The 25,464-nt window shown below is 36.8% G+C and overlaps 2 protein-coding genes across 2 annotated transcripts; one reads left to right on the forward strand and one right to left on the reverse strand.

Annotated features, from left to right (window-relative positions):
* The first annotated feature begins 7,168 nt into the window (after nucleotides 1-7,168).
* Nucleotides 7,169-8,922, forward strand: LOC113099638 (POU domain, class 3, transcription factor 2-like). The gene has a single exon (XM_026264518.1). The coding sequence runs from the start codon at nucleotides 7,361-7,363 to the stop codon at nucleotides 8,636-8,638; it is 1,278 nt and encodes a 425-aa protein (XP_026120303.1). The 5' UTR covers nucleotides 7,169-7,360; the 3' UTR covers nucleotides 8,639-8,922.
* A 4,180-nt stretch (nucleotides 8,923-13,102) lies between these two features.
* Nucleotides 13,103-25,066, reverse strand: LOC113099635 (F-box/LRR-repeat protein 4-like). The gene is made up of 8 exons (XM_026264514.1): nucleotides 24,952-25,066; nucleotides 22,471-23,082; nucleotides 21,515-21,851; nucleotides 20,648-20,892; nucleotides 20,340-20,553; nucleotides 17,550-17,621; nucleotides 14,922-15,234; nucleotides 13,103-14,155 (listed from the first exon to the last, which is right to left on the reverse strand). The coding sequence occupies exons 2-8, from the start codon at nucleotides 22,974-22,976 to the stop codon at nucleotides 13,992-13,994; spliced, it is 1,851 nt and encodes a 616-aa protein (XP_026120299.1). The 5' UTR covers nucleotides 22,977-23,082; nucleotides 24,952-25,066; the 3' UTR covers nucleotides 13,103-13,991.
* Nucleotides 25,067-25,464: the final 398 nt, after the last annotated feature.

Consider the following 25,464-nt stretch of genomic DNA (forward strand, 5'->3'; position numbering starts at 1 on the left):
AGGGTCACGAGAAACCATTTCCTGTCATAACTGACTTGCCTGTGACACAAGAGGGTTTGCGCGGACAACATCTCATCAGCCCCAAATTTACATTGAAGGTACAGTACTACTGGGTTGCACTGAGGGATTTAGTATTCCAATAAATCATTGAAACAATCTAATTTCCTATAGATTTCAATTTCCCCTGAACAGATTGGCATTGATCGATTTCAGGTATAGAAACATGTTAAGTCTCACTCAGGACTGTCATCTTTGCAAAAATAGATAGGCCAGACTAAATTCTGGTTTCGTGCTTGTTGGGTAATGAATACAGCATATATAGAGGATCCTACTGGTCTGCAATACCTTAAATGATATGTGTTCAAAATTATTTTCATAATGATAGCAATAAATAACTAAAATACACATAATGACACTCCCTTTGTTCTTTCATTTGGAGTGATGGTTTTCAGTTTGTGTAGTATTAGTCATGGCTAGGTTTTTTTTTTCTTATACACTACGGTTTGGGGTCAGTAAATTATATATATAAAAAAAAAAAATTATACCTTTTTTTCAGCAAGGATGTATTAAATTGTTCAAAAGTGACAGAAATGACTAAAGATTCTATTTCAAGTAAAAAATCATGGTTTTCACAAAAATATTCAGCAGCACAACTGTTTTTAGCATTTATAATAATAGGAAGAAATTTTAAAATAAAAGAATGTTTTGTTTTTCTTCTGAAGGATCATGACATTTTAAAATCTTACCAGTCCTTACTTTTGAACATTTGTGTAACTATTTATTTTTTGGTCGACTGTTCTTTTTATTCATATATGTAACTTCTATTGACTGGAGATGAAATGTGACAGAAAACCAAAAGGAGAAATGGGGGAAATAGGATAGGAAAATTACCCCAGGTAGATTTGAACTCTGGTCATCTTGCAAATATGAAAGACCGCACAATATTTAGGAACATGCGGAGCCATGTCTTTGAATTTTTTAATAATTGTTTTCTTCAGTATAACTGGCATGCAAGATTTATTTTGATTGGCATTGAATTATGAGGATCAAGGAAATCCCACGATGGTTCACAGTACAGTAATATTGGCAGCAGTTTTATCAATATATAAATCAGCAAAACCTATGTGCAGCTCCTTGTAATTCATGGCGGTCTGGGTAACATTAGACATAGTCCATCTCAGGCACTTTCTGAGATGTTTTCTTCTCTGTGAAGTAAACATAAATATCGGTTTATGTTGTGGAAGGCTGTATATCATGTTTTGAATGTGTTGGGAGGCTGTTTGCCATCTCTCCTCTGGTTCTTCCCCCAGAGGCAGGAGCCTTATGGATCGTAGGAACGAGAAGGAGAAATAAATTGGAGAGTAGGATAAATCGATGCTTGACGGAGAGGCAAATAGACCTTCCAACCTCAGTCCAAACGCTGAGCTTTGGATATTTTCCTTAGGGCTGTATTGGATTCGTTGACCGCAGCTGAGGAGAGGGCTCAGACAATACTTGGCCTACAAATGATGTCCTTTATGTTTATCCATTAATGTGTAAAGAACCTCTACCATTTTGGGGTGGACATTGGTCCATTCTTGTGGAAGGGGTGTGTGGAGTTTCAAAAAGCAATGTCAAATAGGCCATAATTTCACTGTGCTGCATTTGGTTTGTTACTAATGCTTAAATCTTATTTTCCATATTCAAATACCTTCCAATTTTGTCTTCAGGGATCAAAAGAAATGCATTCAAATCATGACTTGAACACCATTTATAGGGCTGACACTCAAAACACTACAGTAAACATCAAGGAACAGTCGAGATCACCTTGTCTCAAGTCTCAGCCACAGTGGAAATATATCCAAAAGGTCAAACTTTAGTGAGCAAATATGTGCATGTGTGGATTTGTTTGCTTTTGCGTGTGTGCATGAGATGCGAGTTGAAGAGTCTGAACTTACAAATGTATAATTTATTGATGTAAAACCTTACAAATTAACAAATACAATGTGTTATATAAAGCAACTGTTCTCTTCACAAGACTAACGATTAAAGATTGGGTTGAGAATAAAGTTTGGGAATGACATGTGGCTGAGTAAATGATAACAGAATTTTCATTTGTTGGTGAATTAGCCCTTTAAGACCTACATAGATTAAATCTCTTTTATGTAAACATCAAAAAATAACTCTTTACTGTATGTCACTAATATATCTTATGTATTTTTCTCTACTGTGTGCATTTATATAATGATTATTAAATGATTATACTAAGTGTTACTATTAGAAGCATTCCAGGCCATGATGACTATTTTATGGTCATCTTATGCAATCCATGCTACATTTAGGATCATAAGGTGATTTACACGTTTCCAGATGTAATTTCCAAGAGAACTTTCATCTGTAATCTTTGTCCAAATTTGCAGTGTTGTTCCACTGCGGGGTTCTGCTGCAATATTGATGTTTCAATTAGAACAGCGTTACATACTGCAGCCTCGTAACACGGTGCGTCTCCGACCATCTGCTGCACTTCCACATATGAAGAACGAGACACGTGGGGCTAATCGAGCTGCACATGAGCGATGGGACTAGCAGCTCATTCACATCTCTATACAGATCTGAAGGGCCAGTATCTCAGGTAGGCAGCCTGCCTACAATGCCTTCAATTATGAATGTTGACTCATTATAACTGTCCCAAAGTTTGTGCTGCTAATCTACTCTCATTTTGTCAAGATAACTATAGATGCACCTATAGAAAAGACGTAGCTACTTTTTGTGAAGTAACTTTTTGCCACTTGAGAAAGATTTTTTTTTTTAGGATTTTATATTTCAGTGTATTTAATTTATACTGCAAATTTCACTAAAGGCAGCCCTAAAGGTGCACACATTAAGTTGTTATTCACATTTAGCTGTCTGTTATTCATCCTAATAGGACCAGTGGTTTTGACTTTTAATTCTGACTACTATTGGTCTGGAGGCATGAAGTTTGCTTAGGTGTCACTGTTGTTATTATAACTGTTTACTTAGCTATTTTGGAAGACTGACTTGATTAAATGTGATGTGTTCACTCATTATATGAGTGTATAGCCTATAAGTGATGTTCATTTATGTTAACTAAAATACAAATAGCAAATATTTAAATTAGCAAAACAATAAAATCTGTTTAATTACTTAAACCACAGTCACAAAAAAGTTAAGGGGGAAAAATTAGGCTAATGAAATATTGCAAGCGTGATATTTTGCAATCCTTACCATTTAGTTTCGTCCCCAACCTGTTGTTCACTAGAAAACATGTTGAAGTAATTAAAGGTTTAGGTGCTTGAAATATATCAATGAAGGCAGTTGGTCTGTTATTTGGCTTATTTTGGTTATTTGTTACTGTATTTCTTCTGGAGTATGAGTAAATAAAGCACAGTAGATGTTTTTTCTTCATCTCGTATGTTGTGTCATTTGATCCTGGCTCTTTTCTGTGGGGGAAAAAAATCCCACATTTTTCTGACCGATCTTGTTCAAGTGGAATGATTCAGAGTCTCTGAAGATGTTCGAGTCACTTTTGTTGCGTGGATGGATCGCGTAACAGGTCTCCACTTTGCCTCACATGGGTGGTCTCTTGCGCCCCCCACAATGAATGCAGATAATCGGTAGCCAATTGTAGTGAGGGACAGATTTAACGACGTCTTTGTGTGGATTAATTGCATGGTATTACTAGATTCTCGGTGCAAGACCTGTTCAACAAGAGCTGTATGGATACTCCCCCACTGACAGAGATGGTTCTCCCCATCCACCAATCCTACACACGCGCACGGTTCTTTTTCATAATTAGCTAATTCACTTTTTTTTTCTGGAATACTGGAAAGTGCAACCCGGCTTTCAGTGTGCGACTTATGCACTGACTTTAAGGTGACCAGCAATTTAGGTGTTTTAATTAATTTATTTGTATTATTACTGTAAATTAAGGTATAGATAGGCTAGTTTCCAGGCCACAATCTGCCGATGATTTCTCAGGCAAGCAGTTAACTAAACGCCACTTATCGAAAATACTTAGTAAACAAAACTCTGAAGTTTTGAATTGTAATATGATTAATGATATGAGGTTTATTCTGGACCGCCCGACATACGCGTGACTGGTATGCTGTTGCTATGGATACCTAGTAAAGCAATAGCGATTTTTTATTTATTTTTTTTGGTGCCTAAATAAAAATGATATGCTTGTAATGCAAGATTTTGCGTTAATCTTTTTTTCTGCATGTGATCAGATCGTCATTGATTGGCGTAAAGTATGAGAAGAGTTTGATTATTGTGTGATTTAAAGCATGTCTTTGTAAAATGTAATTAATTATTTTCAATCAGTAGCATGAACATGACAGGAATCTTGTGTGAAAATCCACAGAGGGAAATATGTTGATGTATGGGGAGACAGTTACCTAATTAGAGCATTAAAAATGGAATCTTTACAGCATGCGGGTCATATAATTACTGTTAATTTAACGCTCAGATTCTCTGTCATTAATTTTTATTCCCTTAGATGTAGTTTGGCAGCGGTTCCCGGAGCTCAGAAATAGATTTCACTGTATTTGAGAGAGCGCTGGCCCTTCCAAATGAATTACCATAGACCCACAGTCCAAATAACAAGACTCGCATCATTTATGGGTTGTTAAGCCATGTAATTGAACTATCCATAGTTTGCATATTATACCATTAAAGTAATGTGCTTTGGTTTTCTCCCAACACGACTATTTAAGCTTCTGTGGCGTTGTGGTAATTCTCTGAATTACAACCTTAATTGCCATAAATGTTCTTTTGATTTGGGTGATTTCACTGTTACGCCACAATGATCTTCATTATTACGAGATTAATCCGTAACGTGTCTTTAAAGTTTTCTGTTTTCTTCGTTACAGTTTTGGAACGCCCTTTAACCCCCAATTATACCATATTACCTGTTAACTGTTTAGTGGCTGCCTCAGGATGATTTTTTTTTTTTTATATTGAAGCCTACTTTTTTTTATCTATACCTCTTTTGCTTCTTCCACTATTTTATATATATATATATATATATATATATATATATATATATATATATATATATATATATATATATATATATATATATATATATATAAACATTTTAAACTTAGTCATAGAGACCACACTGTAGCCTACAGCAAGAATTTAAGGCTTACAGGCCCTCAATTCTGGAAACAAATAAAGTGAACCAATTCAAACAAAATTAACCTTTGTATGTCCAAAATAATCACACACACAAAAAACTTTTTTCCTGGCATTTCATTAAATTAATGCATTTAGCAGACGCTCTTATCCAAAGCGACTTACAGTGCATTCAGACTATCAATTTTTACCTATCACGTGTTCCCGAGGAATCAAACCCCCAACCTTACGCTTGAGAGCGCAATGCTCTACCAATTGAGCTACAGGATGAATCAGGACACATACTATTGATGTTCGTCTCTCAATAGCAATTAAAATATTATTATTATTATTATTATTATTATTGATATAGGCTAAACTACTGTTGTTGAAGGCGCAAATTGTTTACTTTATTGGTATTTCTACCTTGTTTTATTATGTAGGCTAGGCTGTTGTTCAGTGATGCGTAATTGGATGGTTCTTTACATCCTGCTACAAAGTTCATTAGTTGTGCAAATTACACTTTATTTACTACCTTTAAACAGTTCCTTAAAATCAGATGATCTCTCTCTCTCTCTCTGGCTTTCGTGTTTCTTTTTGTCTTTTGTCCATTATCCATTCTGATTTACGTAGGGCCTTCCAGAGGAGGCGATACTGTGACGTGTGAGGCGTTGTTTAATTTACTGCTCTCTATAGCAACCAGCAGCGCTGCTGAAAAAATGTCCCCCTCCTCGGACAATGTCGTGTGCTTTTCTTTACAGAGGCTCACAGAGAAGCCAGCTGGTCAGCTTTAGACACCTGCGGTCCCAAACGGCCCACTGTTTTCCCTCTGAAATATTCCTTTGACTTGTACACCGTGCAAACCCAGAGGAAAAAAAATAGATAGGCTATTTTTTTAAGATTTATAAGGCAGTTTTTAATTCAAAGACAAGTTTTGCCACGTTTGGAGTAATAGTTGTTTTTAAATTTATATCTGTAATTAAATGAGATAAAGTAAAATATTGCACTTAACGCCTAATAAAGTTATGTTTCAGAGAGCCACTATTCAAGCATGTGCTTCTGTCTGTGAATTTTAACTTCTCTTTTAATCAAATCGGCATTTCTGTTTTATCTGAGATCAGATAAGGTGCACGCAATTTAAACCTAAAAAGGGTTTTACCTTCTTTCGGTCAAAAAAACGGAAGCCTGTTTTGTTTTATTTTTTATTTCATTTTAATTAGCCTATTTATTAACTGACTCTGTCTTTTACTCACTTTTTAATATGCGTCCTACACTTATATCTGCTTTTATTTGTGTATGCTTTACTGAGATGTTAAAGTACAATTTATATATACAACCAACATATTTTCTGCTCTTTATTTCTGAAAGAGAAAAATGACAACATAATATAACATCATGTTTCTCTTTCTTAGTATCACTTTAAAACTGATGTAAAGTGCATTAATATGCAAGCCTATTTACATTACAATAAATGTTAAAATTTTAAATGAAATATCTGCTCAAAATAAATGTTTGTGCTTCGTTTTCTGTGGGGGGGGGGGGGGTCTTTTTTTTTGTAAAGTTATTCTTTTTTATTCTAACACGAATCTGCTTTAGATTATTGTAAAGTTGTAGAGTTATTGCCTGTGATGGCCAGCAAACGTAGCTATTCATGAAAACCCTGGTTTGCTTGTTTGTGACAGTTCTTCAAAATCAAACACCTGAATGAGACAAACGATATTTAAAAAAAAATAGTTATTATCTGGTCTAAAGATGGGGGGGGGGGGGTAGTTTCTTTAATACACTTTCATTTAATTATCCTATAAGTCCGCAAAGTTGTCCAAATACTCCTTTATAGTTAGGCCAGTTAACATCACGCTAGATAAATTAGATAGCTTCCCTTGTTTGACAAATGAAACCCAGAACCTGTAATCAATAAATATATGAAATGACATCATATAAAACTGTTTTCATTTATTGCATGAATTCCATTAAATAAGACACATAGCATACATACATACACACAAAATCGCAAATTCCACAACAGACAAGTCTGAAATTAATTTATCACCAAGTTATAAAAATCATAACCTTTGATGTTCTTCGCTCCGGTCTTGATGGCCCGTCGGTCCCTCACATTTCAGAGGTGCTCCGGGACACTGAGTTCTTTTGAGGGAAAGAGGCAGCGTTTGTTAAGACTTTCCAGCATCCAATGAAATGAAATCTGCCTCCAAAAAACGCATCCATCATCCCTTTCCACCCAATGAGTGTCGTCGCGGGGCGGAGCTCAGGTGCGCGCCGCTGCGTCCAGTTGGCAAAGAGCCTGGGAGACGCCTGTGGCAAAAGAGTAACTGTCAAATGCAAGGTTCCTTTAATAGGAGCGATCAGTCCGGCTCCGAGAGTCATGGCGACTACAGCATCCAATCATTACAATATCCTCACCTCCAGCCCATCTATTGTACACTCGGAGCCTGGGAGCATGCAGCAAGCCACGGCTTACAGGGACGCGCAAACCCTGTTGCAGAGTGACTACTCGCTGCAGAGCAACAGTCACCCGCTCAGCCACGCGCACCAGTGGATAACAGCCTTGTCACACGGAGAAGGAGTTCCGTGGTCGTCCAGTCCCCTCGGCGAGCAGGACATCAAGCCAGCGGTGCAGAGCCCCCGGGACGAGATGCACAATTCCAGCAATTTACAGCATCAGTCGCGGCCACCCCATCTGGTACATCAGACACTCGGGAACCATCACGATTCAAGGGCATGGAGAACAACGACGGCAGCTCACATCCCCAGCATGGCCACCTCGAACGGACAGAGCCTTATTTACTCGCAGCCCAGTTTTAGCTTGAACGGTCTCATCCCGGGTAGCGGCCAGGGCATCCACCACCACAGCATGCGCGACGCGCACGAGGACCACCACAGCCCGCATCTCAGCGACCACGGCCATCCACCGTCCCAGCACCAACACCAGTCGCACCAGAATCACCACGACCACTCGGACGAGGACACGCCGACCTCGGACGACTTGGAGCAGTTTGCGAAACAGTTCAAGCAGCGGAGGATCAAGCTGGGCTTCACGCAGGCGGACGTCGGACTAGCTTTGGGAACGCTCTATGGAAATGTGTTTTCGCAGACCACGATATGCAGGTTTGAGGCCCTGCAACTCAGCTTCAAAAACATGTGCAAGCTCAAGCCTTTGTTGAACAAGTGGTTGGAGGAGGCAGACTCCACATCTGGCAGCCCCACGAGCTTGGACAAGATTGCTGCGCAGGGCAGGAAACGGAAAAAGAGGACTTCCATCGAGGTAAGCGTCAAAGGGGCTTTGGAGAGCCATTTCCTTAAGTGCCCAAAGCCAGCCGCCTCGGAAATTACTTCGCTGGCAGACAGTTTGCAATTGGAAAAAGAGGTAGTGAGGGTTTGGTTTTGTAACAGAAGACAGAAAGAGAAACGGATGACTCCTCCCGGCGGACCTCTACCGGGTACCGAGGACGTATACGGAGACACGCCGCCGCATCACGGGGTTCAGACGCCAGTTCAGTGAGAAAAGACAAAAACAATACAAAATCAAGGACATATCTTATCATATTGACTGCCTCAGTCTTCATTTATAATTATGTTCACATTGGAGCCATCCAAAGTGAAAGCAGCAGCGGTTTAGACTACTGAGGCGGGAGAGCAGATTTTATCCGTCTTCAATGTTACTCAAAATCCGTATTGCTGCAACAGAGGGGACCGTGCGTTCCCCGCGCGAGCAAAGAGAACGGTTGTTCTGTGAATACCCAGCACTGTGAAAAGACGCAGTTTTAAGGTGTAACCCTACTATTTATCAAACGCGAGCATGGGTGTCCCATAGCCAGTTGTTTACATCTAGACCCATTCACTGCATTCTTATTTTGTGATATTAGACTGAAAAGTGACTAGTGCTGCAGCATTTGACAAGTACACGCCATTTTTACTTTTGTTGTGGGCGACTGAGGGTGAACATCGATTCGACTGAAACAACAACAACAACAACAACATCAGTGTGACATGCATCCACACAGTATTCTCCCATTTTCTTGGGATCTAAAGGCATTTAAAATTATTATTATTATTGGTATTTAAATACAGCATGGTTATGTTTCAGTTCTAGAGACACAGTGAGATGCAAGGTCACACTAAACAGATGTTGTAGTCTTGGCGCCAAGAAATTAGTCTCACCCAATTGATTTTGGCCACTTGCTTTTGTTTTATCAATACGTATTGGTCTAAATTGAAAAGAAATAAAAAGAAACTTCCAGCATTGAGCTGCAGACACGTCACCGAAGGGCTAGCGATAGAGACCTGGCATTTCCTTCGATCTAGTCATATTACCATAAAATACAATTGTTTCACAGGACTCCACACAGTGCTGTAAATATTGTATAATTTTCAAAGAACATAGCTACGTTATTCTCTCACATGAGCACTTTTTCGTATTATTTAGATTTTGGAAAATATTTTAGAGGTTTTGTTTATTTTATGTTTGTCTAATTTGTTTAACATTAGAGTTTCGGTATATTTTGCCTTTATATTTATAGTCAGCCGAATATTGCGTGCCATCTCCTACGGAAGTCAGTTCCTTTTTAACCCACATTCAGCTGCTTTTTTTTTTTTTTTAATAAATTTTGAGCTGACTTTACTATATGGTTATGTATAGTAAACAGTGTTAGCACTATTTTCTACCCAATGAATTCAATATTATATATCTCAAACATTTGAACGTCTTTTTAAATTATTTTGAAATAGAGATTATTGACACAGTATCGTGGTGAATGAGAAAAGCAAGTGATGTGACCTGCAGTGTTCATTTCATTTAAAGTCAAACGATACTTCATTGTTTCATATGACAGCGTTTTTGTGTATTTTGTATTTCCATTATTTATCAGGCATATAAATTAAAAACACGAGCACTATTATTATTATTATTAAGCTATTATTATTAAATATTCTCCACGTTAACTCAACATCAGAGCTATACAGTAAAATTATATTTGGACTTTGGATGTAACTGGGTTTGTTCTTTTTTTTTTTTTTTTTTTTTTAATGCTTTATAGTTCCTAATTTAGTTTGTTCCGGTTCGCATTTATAGGGACACGAAGCAGTGTTGATTTACTGAAAATGTAAACACTGGAAGATTGGAAAAATGGGAAGATTTCTCCCATGGGCTTGCTATACGTCACTATGTGTAAATACAATACAACAATCAGAAATTATTATTATTATTATTATTTTCTTATTGTATTATTTTGCTTATATTTTAATTCATATGTTGTAAATCTATTCCATAGAAATTCCAGGGACATCTGTTATTATTGTTCTATTTTTTTGTTTTTCAAATGCAACATTTTACATAGATTAACTGATCAAACTGTCATGTAATTCTACAAATACTGTGGGAGCTATTTATTTGTGGTTTATTTACTCTTGTCAGAAAGACTCCATCAAACGTTGAACTGGATGATTTTGTGGGTATAATAAAATGCGCAGAGGTTGTGATAGAAATTTGATTTCGTAGTATATGATGTTTTTATTTAGCCTATTATTGTTTTCAAACCTAACATTTTATGTCGTCGGTAGTAAACAATATGCGGACAACGCTTTTATTTATTGACGTCTCGATCAAGTTTTTAAACGAAATTTTAAAATGTGAAACAGAACTAGCAAAACTGCACTGTACGTTCAAATGGTTTGATATGTCAGCCGAAATCTCAAATGAACTTTAGAGCGTTAAATTAGTAAGCAACAACAATCTCATGTAATATAGGCTATATATATATAACATCTAAACTAGTTCGATTTCAATTTCGTAGATTTTGTAAAGTACCAGTTATAAATGAAGTAGCCTGCTATTAGGTGTCGCTTAGTTTGTGGCATCAAAACGTGGGCCTCAGTACAGGCCTTCTATTGTGCCATTCATTTATTTCCAGTGTTTTGCAATAAAGTTAATAAGTTTGGAGTCATTTAAATCTTAATATAATTTTGACAACAATAAACCACAAAAATCTATTTTACTGATAATGTGAAACATCATGTCGTCTTCGTAATAGCTTTCATAATTGTGTCGATTAATGTAAGTGAACTGAATTGAATTTTTGAAGTTGTTTTAACATGTTTTTCGTGGTGCTTGCTTGGAAGGTTTGCAATAAGTGAATCGTGCAAATCCCAGTACATTTCCCATAAAAAAAAATAGATAAATTATAGATACATTACAACTAGACTAGTTAAAATAGTTTACAAGTGATAACATTTTCTCCATATTTGGGAAAACAGGATGTTTTGTCAAGAACTGAGCTACTGTATTAATAGCGTGTGAAACGGTCATCCTTATCCTCTAGTGCCATCTAGTGAGGTTGTATTCTAAGTCACCTAAAGCAACATTTACCGTAACAACAGCAGCACATGGTGACTTGTATCATCATTCCGCGGTTTTCTTCGGTGCTCTCTGATTTCAATATGCTTCCATGTTTATTTGCACAGTTTAATGTTATATATACCACGGATCATGATGAACCATAATTAATCCTGGGTTCCCCACAAAACATAAGCTATTCTGGTTGAAAATACTAGAAGCGTTTGAGAATTTTCTCAACTTTTAATTTTCTTTCAGAACTATGATTATGAAATTGTATTTTGAATACAGTATTTTAAATGTCCAGCTTATCTTTTATAAATAATAATAATAATAATAAAAACACCTTTCAGAAAGTCTACTTTTACTATAAAGAAAATTATTTTAATTTTATTATCAAATTATATTAAGCAGCTTGCATGGGAGCTCTTGCATTTTCTAAAGAATCCTGTTGGTAATTTTTTTTTGTATATTGTATTTAAATTTTCTTGCTTTTATATTATATAAATGAACAATTAGAAATTAATATGAATATAGAGGTTACCTGTAGGGCACAACCTGTAGTATATTGCATATATATATATATATATATATATATATATATATGTATATATATGTATGTATGTGTGTATATGTATATACATATTTTATAATAGAAAATTCACTTTCTGAAAATAATACACAGGGTTAAAACTAACTGCAAAGTTATGCATTACATGTTTAAATATTTAGGCTTTCTTTTGTTTAAACCTTTTTTATATCAGGAAACATATGCATATGTGAGGCATTAATAAGATTCCTCAAACTAGACTCTGTTACAAAAGGTATGAAACAGAGAAAAGGTCAAATGCATATTGATGCTAAAACCATAGTAGCAGGAGTGCAGTGCCACTTCTAAATTACAGGGTCTGTAAGCAGATGCAGACAGTGTTATTATGCTTTCTGCTGTTGATCTATTTACAGGGTTGTAATGACAGTTTTCTGTATAGAAATCAAGAAATCGTTTCGTCTAATTAACTGCATCCCTCTAGCTCCTCAGGGCACGTTAGAGCTCCTCAGTCCATCATTAAAGTAGACATAAACAATTCATTACATCGCTGTTATTCCAATGAGACTGTCACTGCCAGATGCATTATTAATACACCGTTAAACTCAGAGGGATTAAGTCCAGGGAAGTTTCTGACTTTCAGCTTGACCAAATTAATGAATCTCATGGGTGGGAATACTATAGAGTAGACCAACCACCTGCCAAACATAATATGTGTGATTTAGCGCTAGTGATAAGATCAATTATTTTATAATCGAACAATCACAAAAAAGTCAAGCGCACACAAAATATCAAGCCTCACTTTATTGAACCAAGACCTCGACTGTCACTCTCAGATCTGACATGATGCCTTCCAAATGGCACAGATTTAATACAATATCCAAAATGACAACAAGTAATTCACTGTAGCTACTGTACAATTTAACATAAATACAATCTATTTAACATTACGTTGCTTTTAATTAACTTTAGAGTTTGTTTACAGGTGTGCTTTTTATACTGTTAGTAAAGCACAAGTCAAATTGAAAACCTTGTGTGTGTGTATGTATATATATATATATATATATATATATATATATATATATATATATATATATATATATGGCACTTAAAAAAAACTTATATTACTAAAAGCACTAAACATTTTATCCTTAATCCTTGTTTTGACTTGAATAGTTGTACACCTTTAAATAAAGTACATTGCCATCTGTGTTTTTCTAAATTAAAGTGTATTAAGAAAAAAGAAAAACCCTTTGGTTTAGGGTGATTTTGGCAAATCACAATTTAGCCTAGCACAATATAGACGACCAGCAAACAAAGAAATCACTTCTCTCTTTAAAACTAAGGCACAAGGATATGTCATCTACCGGATAGCATGCGCATTTGTAAAAAGAAACGTCAAGTTTTGCAATAGCCTATAGAAAAGCTTATATTTTGGTATTTGCCCTATTTTGTACATGTGCATAACATGATTGACTAAAGATATGGGCAAAGTTTCACCCAAACAAGGTATTGCCACAAAAGATTTCTGTGCCCACGATTCAAGTCAACGTGGCCCTGAATTTATAGTCAATCAATAAATAATCATAGTACACTTTTTCACAACATTTAACATTGATTTGACAACATTTAACAAAGCAAATTAAACATTTGTACTGCAACACTTGAATAAGTATGTTTAAAACGAAACCATTCGGCTGTAGTACAGCATACTACAAACGTCTCTCTCTGAAGACAAAATTAAAACCCTGAGATTAATATCAGAAACTGAGGTCTGATGAAAGATTCAAAAGAGATTCAATACATAGTGAGACCATTCAAACTAAGAGCGAGTGAAACATCTATAACCTCTATGAACCAGCGGTTCACAGCTCCATTCAGTTCAAGGCAGCAAGTTCACAGCACCATGTGCCACCCTTCTCCCCAGGGTCTTAAGACCATCCTGTAATGCTGCTCCAGCTCGGGACCCATCAAGTTTTACTGAGTGAAACTCTTCTTGATGGACACATTTGGGAAAAGGCCACTGAGCTCCTGGATGAAGCGAGAGTCGATCTGTGAGCAAAAGGACACATCCAACAGCTTTAGCTGAGGACAACACTGCAGTAATTTCCGCAGAGAGACAGGGCTCACCATCCGTGTGCCTGAAAAACAACAGTTCTAGATAGGTTAAAGGAATAAGTCACCCAAAATGTATTTCAGGTTTGAATCCCCAAAGGAACACTATTTTTGCTAATTTTCCAAAAGTTAAACTAAGGTCTGGTTGTAGCAATTTTAGCTTAGCTTAGCATAGATCATTGAATCGGATTAGACCGTTAGCATCTCAATTAAAAATGACCAAAGAGTTTAGATATTTTTCCTATTTGAAACATGACTCTTCTGTAGTTACATTGTGTACTAAGACCAACCAACTATGCTCTCATTCCGGTGTAATAATCAAGGAACTTTGCTGCCGCACCATGAGTGCAGCAGGCTCAGTGATATTACACAGCACCTGAAAATAGTCCTAATAATATCATTGTGCCTGCTGCACCCATTGGTACTGGAGCAAAGTTCCTTGAGTATTACGCCAGAATGAGAGCATAGTTCCTAGCCATATCAGCCTAGAAAATCACAACTTTTCATTTTCCGACATTCTTGGTATGCAATGTAACTACAGAAGAGTCACGTTTTAAATAGCACAAATGTTAAAACTCTTTGGTCATTTTTGAGCAAGATACTAATGGTCTAATCATATTTGATGATCTATGTTGGCTAAGTTAAAAGTGCTACCGCCAGACCCAGAGATCGGCTGAATGGATTCGAAAACAGTAAAACTCTGGAAAATGAGCCTGTTTTCAAAAAAAGTGGAGTGTTCCTTTAAATCTTAGATCAGTTTTAAAAATATATATATAATAATAATTATCTCACCCAGTATATCAAGGTGCTCCAGGGCACTGCAGTTGGCGGCCAGCTCCTCCAGGTCAGAGTCGCACACGGTGCGGTTGGCAGTGAGGAATAGCTTTCGTAGGCGGGGCAAACTGCGGGCCAAGTGCTGGAAGCAGCCCGAGCTGCTCTGAAGCGTGGAGCACCAACCCAGGTCCAGCTCTTCCAGGAGTCTGCAACCCGAAACCAACTCTGCCAGACCGCGCTCACTTAGGTTCCTGCAGCGCCACAGGTCGAGGGAGCGCAGAGAACGGCAGCGTGCACTCAGCATGCTCGCCACCACATCATAGTCCTCAATCTGTGATGAAATCACCATGTAGCTACAGTGAACCACTCATCAATAAATGACTGTAAGCTATTCTATCACCATATGATGATGAACAGACAAACCAATGCTCCTGCAGCTGAAATGGAACATACCGATTTGCATACCACATACCAAATACAAGTAGGGTAAATTAAAATTTATTAGGCCACTTTGGAAAGGAAAATCTTCTTTAGATTGTTTTTTTTATGTTCTCTACACTAAGCAAAAATAATTTTAAGAAATTTTAGTGAAAGGTTCTTTGGGGAATCCAAAATGGCTCTTCTCTGGAATGTTGCGAAAATCTCCTTTTGGAAACTTTATTTTTCAGAGTATATAACATTAAAAAATTGCACTCTGAGGCAAATAATCTTTTGCATCAGGGGTTGTGGGCAATAATATCCCAATAAACATGCACGGATGCCTACTTTAAAATAAAAATAGTACACCATTCGATACACTATTTTCAATGTATTATTATTATCATTATTATTATTATTATTATTATTATTATTATTACTACTATTAGGAGATACACTAAAACTAATCTTGCATACTGGTTAGTATGGATAGTATGTGACAATAGCTCAACTGTGCCATATTGAAACAAAACAAACAAATAAACAAAAAATCATTTTAAAACTCTCAAAACAAGATTTCAAAAATACATGTTTTGAGAATAAATGTGTAACATTATGAGATCAATAATCAATGAGATCAAATATTAAACGACAAGAGTAAAGTCAAATTATATAGTTAAAGTCATACAATTATGTAAATAAATTGATAATGTACACCTTCTTTTTAAAGTGGATGTAAGATTTTTTACTACAAGACTTTCAATTCATTATCCACTACAGGTAATAATCTAGAATATCAAAAAGCATCAAAAAGTGAACTAAACAGTAAAACTATTTGTGGTATAAATCAGTGTGTTTATGATTATAAAAATAAAATATAGCTGCAAGCAGCAATACAGGGCCAAGCCCCAAATGGGCAGCAAAAGCAGTGCAAAGCCGGAGGAGCAAAAACAACATGAAGAGCATGTCGGCAGTACAGGTGAGATTGAACACAAAATGAACAAAAACATATTTATTTCTAAAAGAAAAGAAAGAAAGATAAGTACAATGCTCACCCAGATAATAAAGAAATCCAAAAACCACAACATAAAACAATTTCAAAATGCTAACACACATTGGACTTAAACCCATGACCTCAGGATCTGGAGAATCTTGCTAAGCTAAACTGGGAAGGTGGACTTTCATGCAATTTGAATTGTTAAATAATTTGTACGTAAATAAACAGAATTTTGTATTTAAATAAGTTATTTCTTAAAAAGGCACAAAATCTCACACAATGTGGTTTGGGCATGGTCCACACAGGACTCGAACCCAAGACCTGAAAGGTCACTTTACAACTTGTGCCACTCAGTTGATGCTAAATAATTTTGCTGCTAAGGACAGCTTTCAGTGTGAAAATGAACACACAAAAGCATAACTTGGCATGTTACTGACATTAGCATAACACCACAAACTTTGACATGGTCAAATTCAGGCAGGCATTTCTTGGGAACAGCAGTGAATATAAAAAATCTTTTCAGTCATTTTTGTGCGGCTCGGTCCAAATATCACCTGTGCAATTTTTTGAAAAAATTGGACAAAGTTTGTAGGAGGAGTACTGAAAAAAAAAGTTTTTCATTTATTTCAATATGGCGGACAGGCACATTGATGGAAAATGACAAATGAGATATTGGCGAAATCGGCATAAACCAAGGAACGTAATGACCCAGAGAAAACAGACAATGGAACACAATCTAATCTCTGGAACACAAAGTGGCACGGTGTTAAAAAATCAGACTTAGTTTGGTACCTTCAGGACACGATTACGATGAAGACTACCAAATGTTGTGCTGATATCTCAAATAATTTAAAAGATATTTTCCTATGTTCCCTTCATAGGGTTGCCATTGACTTCCATTCAGTAAGAATAATAATAATAATCTAAACCGACTGTAAACTTTCAGGGCTTGGCCCCCAATTAAAAAATAATAATAATACTAAAATAACCAGAATGGTCTCAAACTGGAAGCATTGCGCATTTAACAAAGTTAAAGATTGTCATGCCAACTCTTTTATTACAAAATATAAATAAGGAGGACACAAGGAAGACTTAATCTCACAATGCCAAAACATCATTTTCAAAAGCCTTTTTAAGTTGACCATTATGTTTAATGGATACCATTGTCATTTGCATACTTGGCTTTAGCCATAAACCAACGACACATCAGTTTCACTGTCCAGTGAACTCACCATGACACAGCTTCCCAGGTTAAGGTGCCTGAGCTCTGGGCAGAATGTGAGGATGCTCAATATGGCTGATTGCTGCATGTGGAAAGAAATAAAATGGAGAAAACAGTGATGATTATAACACACAACACTAATGAGAGAATAACATAACCTTCCATTCAAATGCTAGTGGAGTTACAAGAGACAAAGAAATGCACATTTGATATCACAAATTATAGATGACAACACAATTAACTCCGCTATTCAATATTCTTCTAAACAGATGTGTCAAAATAAAACTATTTTATGACCTCACAGTCTGGTGCACATGGTTGACACTCGCATCGGAGGTAGAGTGATATGATGTTTCACAGAAAAAAAGGGAGGTTGTTTTGATTTAAAAAGCTGAAGTGTCATGAGAGCACCACTAAGAGAATATAGTCATTGTGAAATGAAACTCAACCATCTGAAGACTGACAGTTCTCTTTGAGCTAGTTCGGTGTATATTTCCATTGTTATTTACACCATTAGGTTCCCTAGAACTATGATGACAGAGAGTTGGGTTTGCTACAGACACAGCCTGCCGCCTGTGTGTTCGAGAGTATGTTTATGTGCCGTCGCCATCACTACAGAAACATTATACCTGTTGGATGTGGCACTAATACAAATACAAATGCTGATTCACAGTTAACCACACACAGAGGGATGGGACGACGCTACATTAGAGGAACACTTGGGCCTGTATCACCATGAAGAACTGATTTAAAGGTGATAATACCAGTATGCAAGACTTACAAGGCCTGATGCTGTATAATTAGAAGGACAGGTAACTACAACAGCTTAAAATAGCAACTCCCAACTTGCTTTTTTAATGATTTAGTATAAAACAAAGGTAAAATAAACAAAGGATATGCATGATAAAGCACACAACCTTGGGGGGAACACAACATTTAATGGATCAGTAATTAGCATTTTCAGCTTTGATGTTAAAAACCATCATTATCACCACCCAAATCTTTCACTTTAATCATGGATACAGTCATAAAGATGTGATGCAGGAAATACAGAGAACATCACACAATTTATGCATTATACAATTACTGAGGTATACAATGGGGTACAGAAACACAATGTCCATCTAATCTGTATGGAACTGAGAAGAGGGACAGTTTCTGTTTCTCGTGTATTTATGTTTGTTGTTCTGCAGCAGGGAAATAAAATGTTGTGATTGGCTGTGCCTCACGGTGGACCCTCCCACAACTGAAAAAAGGCAAATTATCTTGGCTGAATATCTGCATAACTACACTGTTGCCTTCTATTTGGCTGCATATTAACCTTTTGTCAGGGTAGAACCATATTTAGGCCGTTTACACTTTTTGTACTTTTAAAATGAAACACAGTTTCAACAGTAACAACAGTGCAACATGAGAGAGGACCAAACCCTGGACTTTATTATGTGTTTTGGTTCATTTTGTGCGCGACAGTCATCCACGAGGGGCTGTCACGCTGTTTTGTGTTTATTTTATTATTAAAGTTTTATTTGAATTTTCGCCGGTTGCCGCCTCCTCCTTGCCGACCTACGAACATTTGTTACAGTGACCTTTCATACAGGTACTACAATGAGCATGATGTTATTGTTTACATGGTCGTCAAGAATACGCAGAGCGAATGTGGGCAGCCACACCATCGTTTTCAGAAGTCTTAGTTTTGGTCCGTTTACAATTATAGGCAACCCCAAAGATTTCAAACTAAAATGAGTCTGCACCATTTTCGAAAAAGTCTCTGTTATTGAGGGTCGAAAACAGCGAGTAGTGTAAACGACAGGCGTAACATTAACTGTAACAAAAGTTATGTCTTAAAACAAAAATGCACTAATGTAAACAGCCTTAGTTTTTGATAAGAATGAAAACAAGGCTGAGGACAGACATACAATGTGTTCAATGGACTGTTCAGCCTAGGGCTGCACGATTATGACAAAAATCATAATTGTCGATTATTCCCTTGAAATTGTAATTGCGATTATATATTACGATTAGCACAATTTAGACTGAATAATTTTTTTAATAGCTTTATGCCATTGTTTGAAGCCACTGCATGCCATATTGTTATATCAAAATAAACCAGCGGAAAACACTCTTCCTGAAAAACTTATTTTTTTAAGCCTCAAATATCATATATATATATATATATATATATATATAATTATTATTATTATTATTTTATTTATTTATTTTTTCTGAGAAACCAAACCAAAGTAAATATATGCATGGTATTATGTTATATTAAAACAAAGAAATTCAAACAATTGGGAAAAAAACCCTTAAGACAATCTGTAGAGAGAACAACAACATATCTTATGCACACAGAATGATGTAAGTGAACTTTTTTTTGTGTAATTGTGCCTTTAAACGATTACATAATTGTGTCATCTGTAATTGTAATTGCGATTACAAATTCGATTAATTGTGCAGCCCTAGTTCAGCCGATGAAAAAAAACCTTTTATGTAGACAAAAATTCCATAAAACAGAATTATAGAATAATGACACCATTGTCTGTTATTTATATGCTGCTTTACAGCAGAATTTGAATTTGTCTCATATTTGAGGAAATGTGCATAATAGATTATTATTTTCCTGTCTATTACTGTGGAACTATAGTAATGACGTAAATTTTTGTTCAAAATTTGAAATTCAAATGAAATGTAATTACAAATTAAAAATACATAAAAGTTTAAAGATTTGTTTGGATCAATAACCTATATTTCCCAAAAGCTTTTTACACGAGAATCTGAATTTTACTTGTCTTGCTCTCACCTCAACTTTTGTGCGGTACAGCACGAGCCTGCGTAGATTAGGGAGTTTTGCGATGAGATTGAAGGCCTGAGGTTGGAGACGGTCACAGGAAGCCAAATTGAGCTCCTGGAGGCACTGACACGTCTGGGCGATCACTTCTAAACATGCTTCAGTCAGGAAATGACAGCATGACAACTCCAAGCACACCAGACTCAGCCCACAGGCCTTCATAAAGCTTGAGGGAAAAAGACAGAGATGGAGGGACTATTACGGCACATTTGGTAGATCAAAACACTTTAAATATCTGGATAAGAGACTCTCGCCATTACCTGCAGAAACCAGCGGCCGTCACGGCTCCACGGTTGCCCGTCCAAGACATGTTTAGTCTCTGCAGGAGGGTGCAGCGGCTCTGCAGGTGGCTCAGAGAGGCGTCTGTGAGCCGGGCCCAGTACGGCTGCAGGCTGAGCTGGATGTACTGCAGAGGGTCACAGCAGTGTTTGTGAAAGAGCTTGCAGCTCTGAGCCAATCGGCATAGGTCCGGAACCGGCAGATGACTCACAATCAGCTGGATTAGCTAAAGTGGCACAAACAAACAGCAACCCTCAGACCAAAACATGGCATGCTAAATATTCTTCTTGTGTATCAAAATAGTTACTTGTAAAGACAGAGACACTAAGATTTTCAAGACGTTTGTGAGGGCACTGATAATGTTTTTTGCTACGTGCACTGTTGGGAAGAGTGAACAATAGTATAAGTGTGAAGCTGGATATCAGTTAGCAGATAATGGCCAGATTATGTTTCGTGTATGCTGTAACGAGACTGTGAGGTTGGCAGTGGTTTGGACAAGAGATCTGAGCTGCATGCTGGTAATGAGGGGTTACGAATCGGAAAGGTATTTTTAAATTACAATAAAATGGTCTCTAATTATCTGAAAAAGACCTACTGCAACCACACAAGTTGGGGCTTGAGGAACTAGACACAATCCCAAGTATTCCTTTTTTCAATATCCATCTGGTACATAGAAGATTTCAACATTGTGTGGTCCAACTGGTGCTGTTACCCACAAACAATCTTTGCTATCTGGCCTACATACTATTTTTTTAATCATGTAGATGGCACCAACTACATATTCCTAAGCATTCCAAAGCTCACAGGCATCATCATGGGTAATTACAGTGAGAGGTTCCAATGCTAACCTCATAAGGGAGCCTATCAAAGTAGCCATTCCCCATGTTGTGCCTGTTTTCTCCACCCGACCTGCAGCAGAGGCCTCCCGCATCACTGATCTCCTCTTCACTGTCACTCAGATCATTAATGTCAATGACAGGGATCTTATAGAGGGCCAGAATGGGTCTCTCCCGAACACCTCGCAGGATCACTGCATCCAGCTCAGTGTAGTAATCCAAAAGAGTGCTGTTCACCTCCAGACGCAGCAGGTTGCTGGCAAAACTGATCTGCCTGATGCTGGGGGAGAACTGGCGAGCTTGAGGGGTCAGAGATTTGTTGGGCTTGCCTGCCCACAGAACCTCCCACCTGCAAAAAATGCAACAACGTGATCATACTCCAAACACAAACAATGGCATTTTGTATTTACATTTTTTTCAAACATGTTTGCGTTACGTCTTTCACTTTGATGTTATAAGTTGCACTGAGTAAATATAGCTGGAAAAAACTAAAATTGTGCCCGTCTTCATTTCAGGCTGCAAAGCAACAAAATGTGATTAATTTAATTTATCAATTATTTTAAAATATATAAAAAAACATGAAATATGTATATATTTAGTAATATTGGTTATTATATATTTTAGTAATATAGGTTATTAAATTACATAGTTATGGAATAAAAATTTTATTGTCCTACTGATGCATTACAATGAATTAGAATTAATGAATTTTGTTAAAATAAGCAAAAACACATGAACATTTAATGAGTGAAATATATCCAAGAAATATATAGACTCCTAACGACTAATAAATGGACAACATATTCTAATAATAATAAATAAACATATAAAAGATGATTTCTCTAACTTATAGTAACTGGCAGGGCAACCTGGGGCTAAATGCCATGGATCACATTTTGTGGGATTAGAACCTACAACCTTTTGCTTACAAATTCAGGTCATTCGCTCACACACATATAACATTTTACCTCACATCAGCTGGAGGATTCTGGGAGAAAGGGTTGAGCGAGCATGCTAGGATCTTGACAATGGCCCCGGGGTGATAGGTCTCCAGCACCTCCACAGCTGTGGGATAGACGGGCTCCTCAAAAGCCAGTTCCAGGTAGTCCAAGCTGTGGAAATTGGGCGGCGTACGACGGAACGGGGTAGCAGAGCTGATGCACTGCTCCCACCAGCTTCCGTATGTGCGAAACACAGCCGTCTGGGTGAAGTCTCCTGAGCTGGGATAGACGTTAGGCACTCCCGCCAGGTTCCACATGGTATAGGACATGCTGTTTTCACTGCCATAGTGAGAACTGAAGTCCAGGACCTCTTTGCCATACTGCTCGACCTCAACGGTGACGGGCAGCGCCGAACGCTGGCCCAGCTCGACCGCCCGCCTGCTACCCAACGCCTCACTCCGCGTCCCGCTCCTGGAGCGCCGCCGTAGACAGATATAGTAAAACATGCTCAGAAGGGTTAGCATAGGAAACATGGAGCAGCAGGACTGGGTTTCAGTCAAGAAGTACTTTTCTCTTCCCTGCACTGCAGCACGATAGGCTCTACACAGTACAGGCTATAGGCCAAACTGCATGCATGACCTGTGGGTTATAGAGAGACACACACAAACAAAATCACACAAGACTGTGAGAACCCTGACATATGAAGGAAGAGAAGTAATTTAATGGGCTTCATTCATGAAACACAAGTTCTTGTATATTATTCGTAAATACATTCAATGACAATTTACATAAGAATGGGTTTATGAACAATATACATAGAGTACCTTATATGTTTTAAACTAATCTAAAGGAAACATTCTGGTTTAAATCCAAGCTTCTCCGAAAAATTATTTACTCAGAAAAACAAATACAGATAAATGCACTGACAGCAAAGTTATTATTGTTAACTAAAGCGGCCAAAACAATTAAAAATATATTGCTGAATTAAAACATATATATTAAACAAACTAAGTGAAAATTAGAATTGTTGCCTTGGCAACTAACTAAGTTTAAATTAAAACTGAAAAAAAAAATTCATAAAAACATTTTGATACAAAAAAAGTAAAAAGCATATGAAAATACTAAAAATGCAACTAAAATTAAAGTGAAAACTTAAAAAATATAAAAATAAATTAAAAATATTAATGCAATAATAATAGAAATAATAACAAATTAACAACATTAGAAAAAATTATGAGGGCTATGAAGATTTCAGTGAGGATGTTTATTGCAGCATAGCAGTGACAAAGTACTTGTTGTGCCTGGAGTCAGAATGAACCCCGAACATCCTAGTCTCAAACCTTTTATACAATTAGAGAGTTTACTTCCCTTAATGTAAATGAAGATGCTCCTATCATTACAGCTGTGATCTGTTTGTTAATGAAGTTCCAACACCCCACTGTCTGAGATGGTTCTCAGTGTCCCACACTTATTTCCATTTTACAATTGGTCACCATTTGCTCAGGATGTGATTATCCCAAATGGTGCAGCAATAACAAAACTGTTGACTTTCTTCTCTTCTATAATAATTAAGCCAATTTGGGAATTGAGCATGATCAAACTTCCACTCTATGGAGTGGAATCTGGGTCGGTGCAGACTACAGTTTCTTACAACACTGACACTTGTACATCCATTTGTAAGTGTATTCCTGTTCAGATTGTTTGGCTTGTTTTATCCAAAATGAGGAAGAAAATTTTTTTTTTTTTGAAAGTTTAATTTGCATATGGCTCAGAATATTCATTTTATCCAAGGACATGCAAACAGCATGTCTTAATGTGTGAAATATATATCATAAACTGTATTCCATAACTTGCAAAAAATCTGCCATGAACCAAAAAATAGAACTTTTTATGCTTTGTAACGATTTGTATTGTAAAAAGCACTATACAAATAGATTTGAATTGAATTGAAATTAACAAAGAAAACTTCCTGTCATAAGTCTTCCTGTTGAGAGAGGTTTCAAATATTTTTTTCCAGTTAATGTGTGTTTCTGTTACTTCCACAGTATATTCTAGTGGGTTGAGACAACAACAAACTAACATCATGCTTATTACTGGCAAACAGTAAATAAAAAAATTGTGAAAGCCATTCAATGAATAACTACAAATGTAGCAAGTTAAAGCGATAGTTCACTCAAAAACTATATTTAGCTTACGTCAGAGTTCAGAAAAATATACATGTTGTTTAAAACCTGTAATGACAGAATTTTCATATTTTTTTGTGAACTATCCCGGTAATATTAGCCTGAAGCTGTTGCTGATGGCTGCTAGCTCTATCATCACCATATCGTTTAGCCTTATGTGGCTTTTTATCTGATCGAAACGTTTAAAATGTAACGTTTATCAGAAAAGAGGAACTGTTAGCGAGCTGAGCTATAGCTCATCAGGCTGGGTTATGAATCGGCTAAATAAAAACGCAGGCTGTCATGCCACACTGCACTGAAGGACTTAAAAACAATGTCAACTCACAGACGAATCAATGGTGTGTTGGAGTTTTGTGCTGAGTGTGTTCTGCGTTCTCGATCCATCTCTCACTGCTGCTGTCATTACTCGCACATTCTTCACCGTTCACGCGGAATATAAACATCCGCTTCACCTCTACACAATGCATTGTGGGAAGTGGAGTTCTACCACGTCATTCATAGAAAATTTGATTCAGAGTTGAATCATTACTGTCCAGAATTGTGAGCTAAACAACAAACTACAACAAAACACGAGTCTTCTCTGTTCACAACTCCAGAAAAATCTTGAATTTTAAAATATGGTATACACACAATTATAAACGCAATGTCTAGACAGTAGGCTTAGCCTATATAAGGCATTGTTGGACAGTGTTTGATTTTTTAACAGATTTGTGATATGGCTTTCTATAAATATATCCTAGTAATTTATAATTCAATCTCAGAAAGAGACAGGTAGCATATTATAAACATAAACATGAAAGGTGCAGAGAAAAAAAATAAAAAATAAACATCTATGACA

Source organism: Carassius auratus, unplaced genomic scaffold (genome assembly GCF_003368295.1).
Source record: "Carassius auratus strain Wakin unplaced genomic scaffold, ASM336829v1 scaf_tig00216984, whole genome shotgun sequence".
Classification (NCBI taxonomy): domain Eukaryota; kingdom Metazoa; phylum Chordata; class Actinopteri; order Cypriniformes; family Cyprinidae; genus Carassius; species Carassius auratus.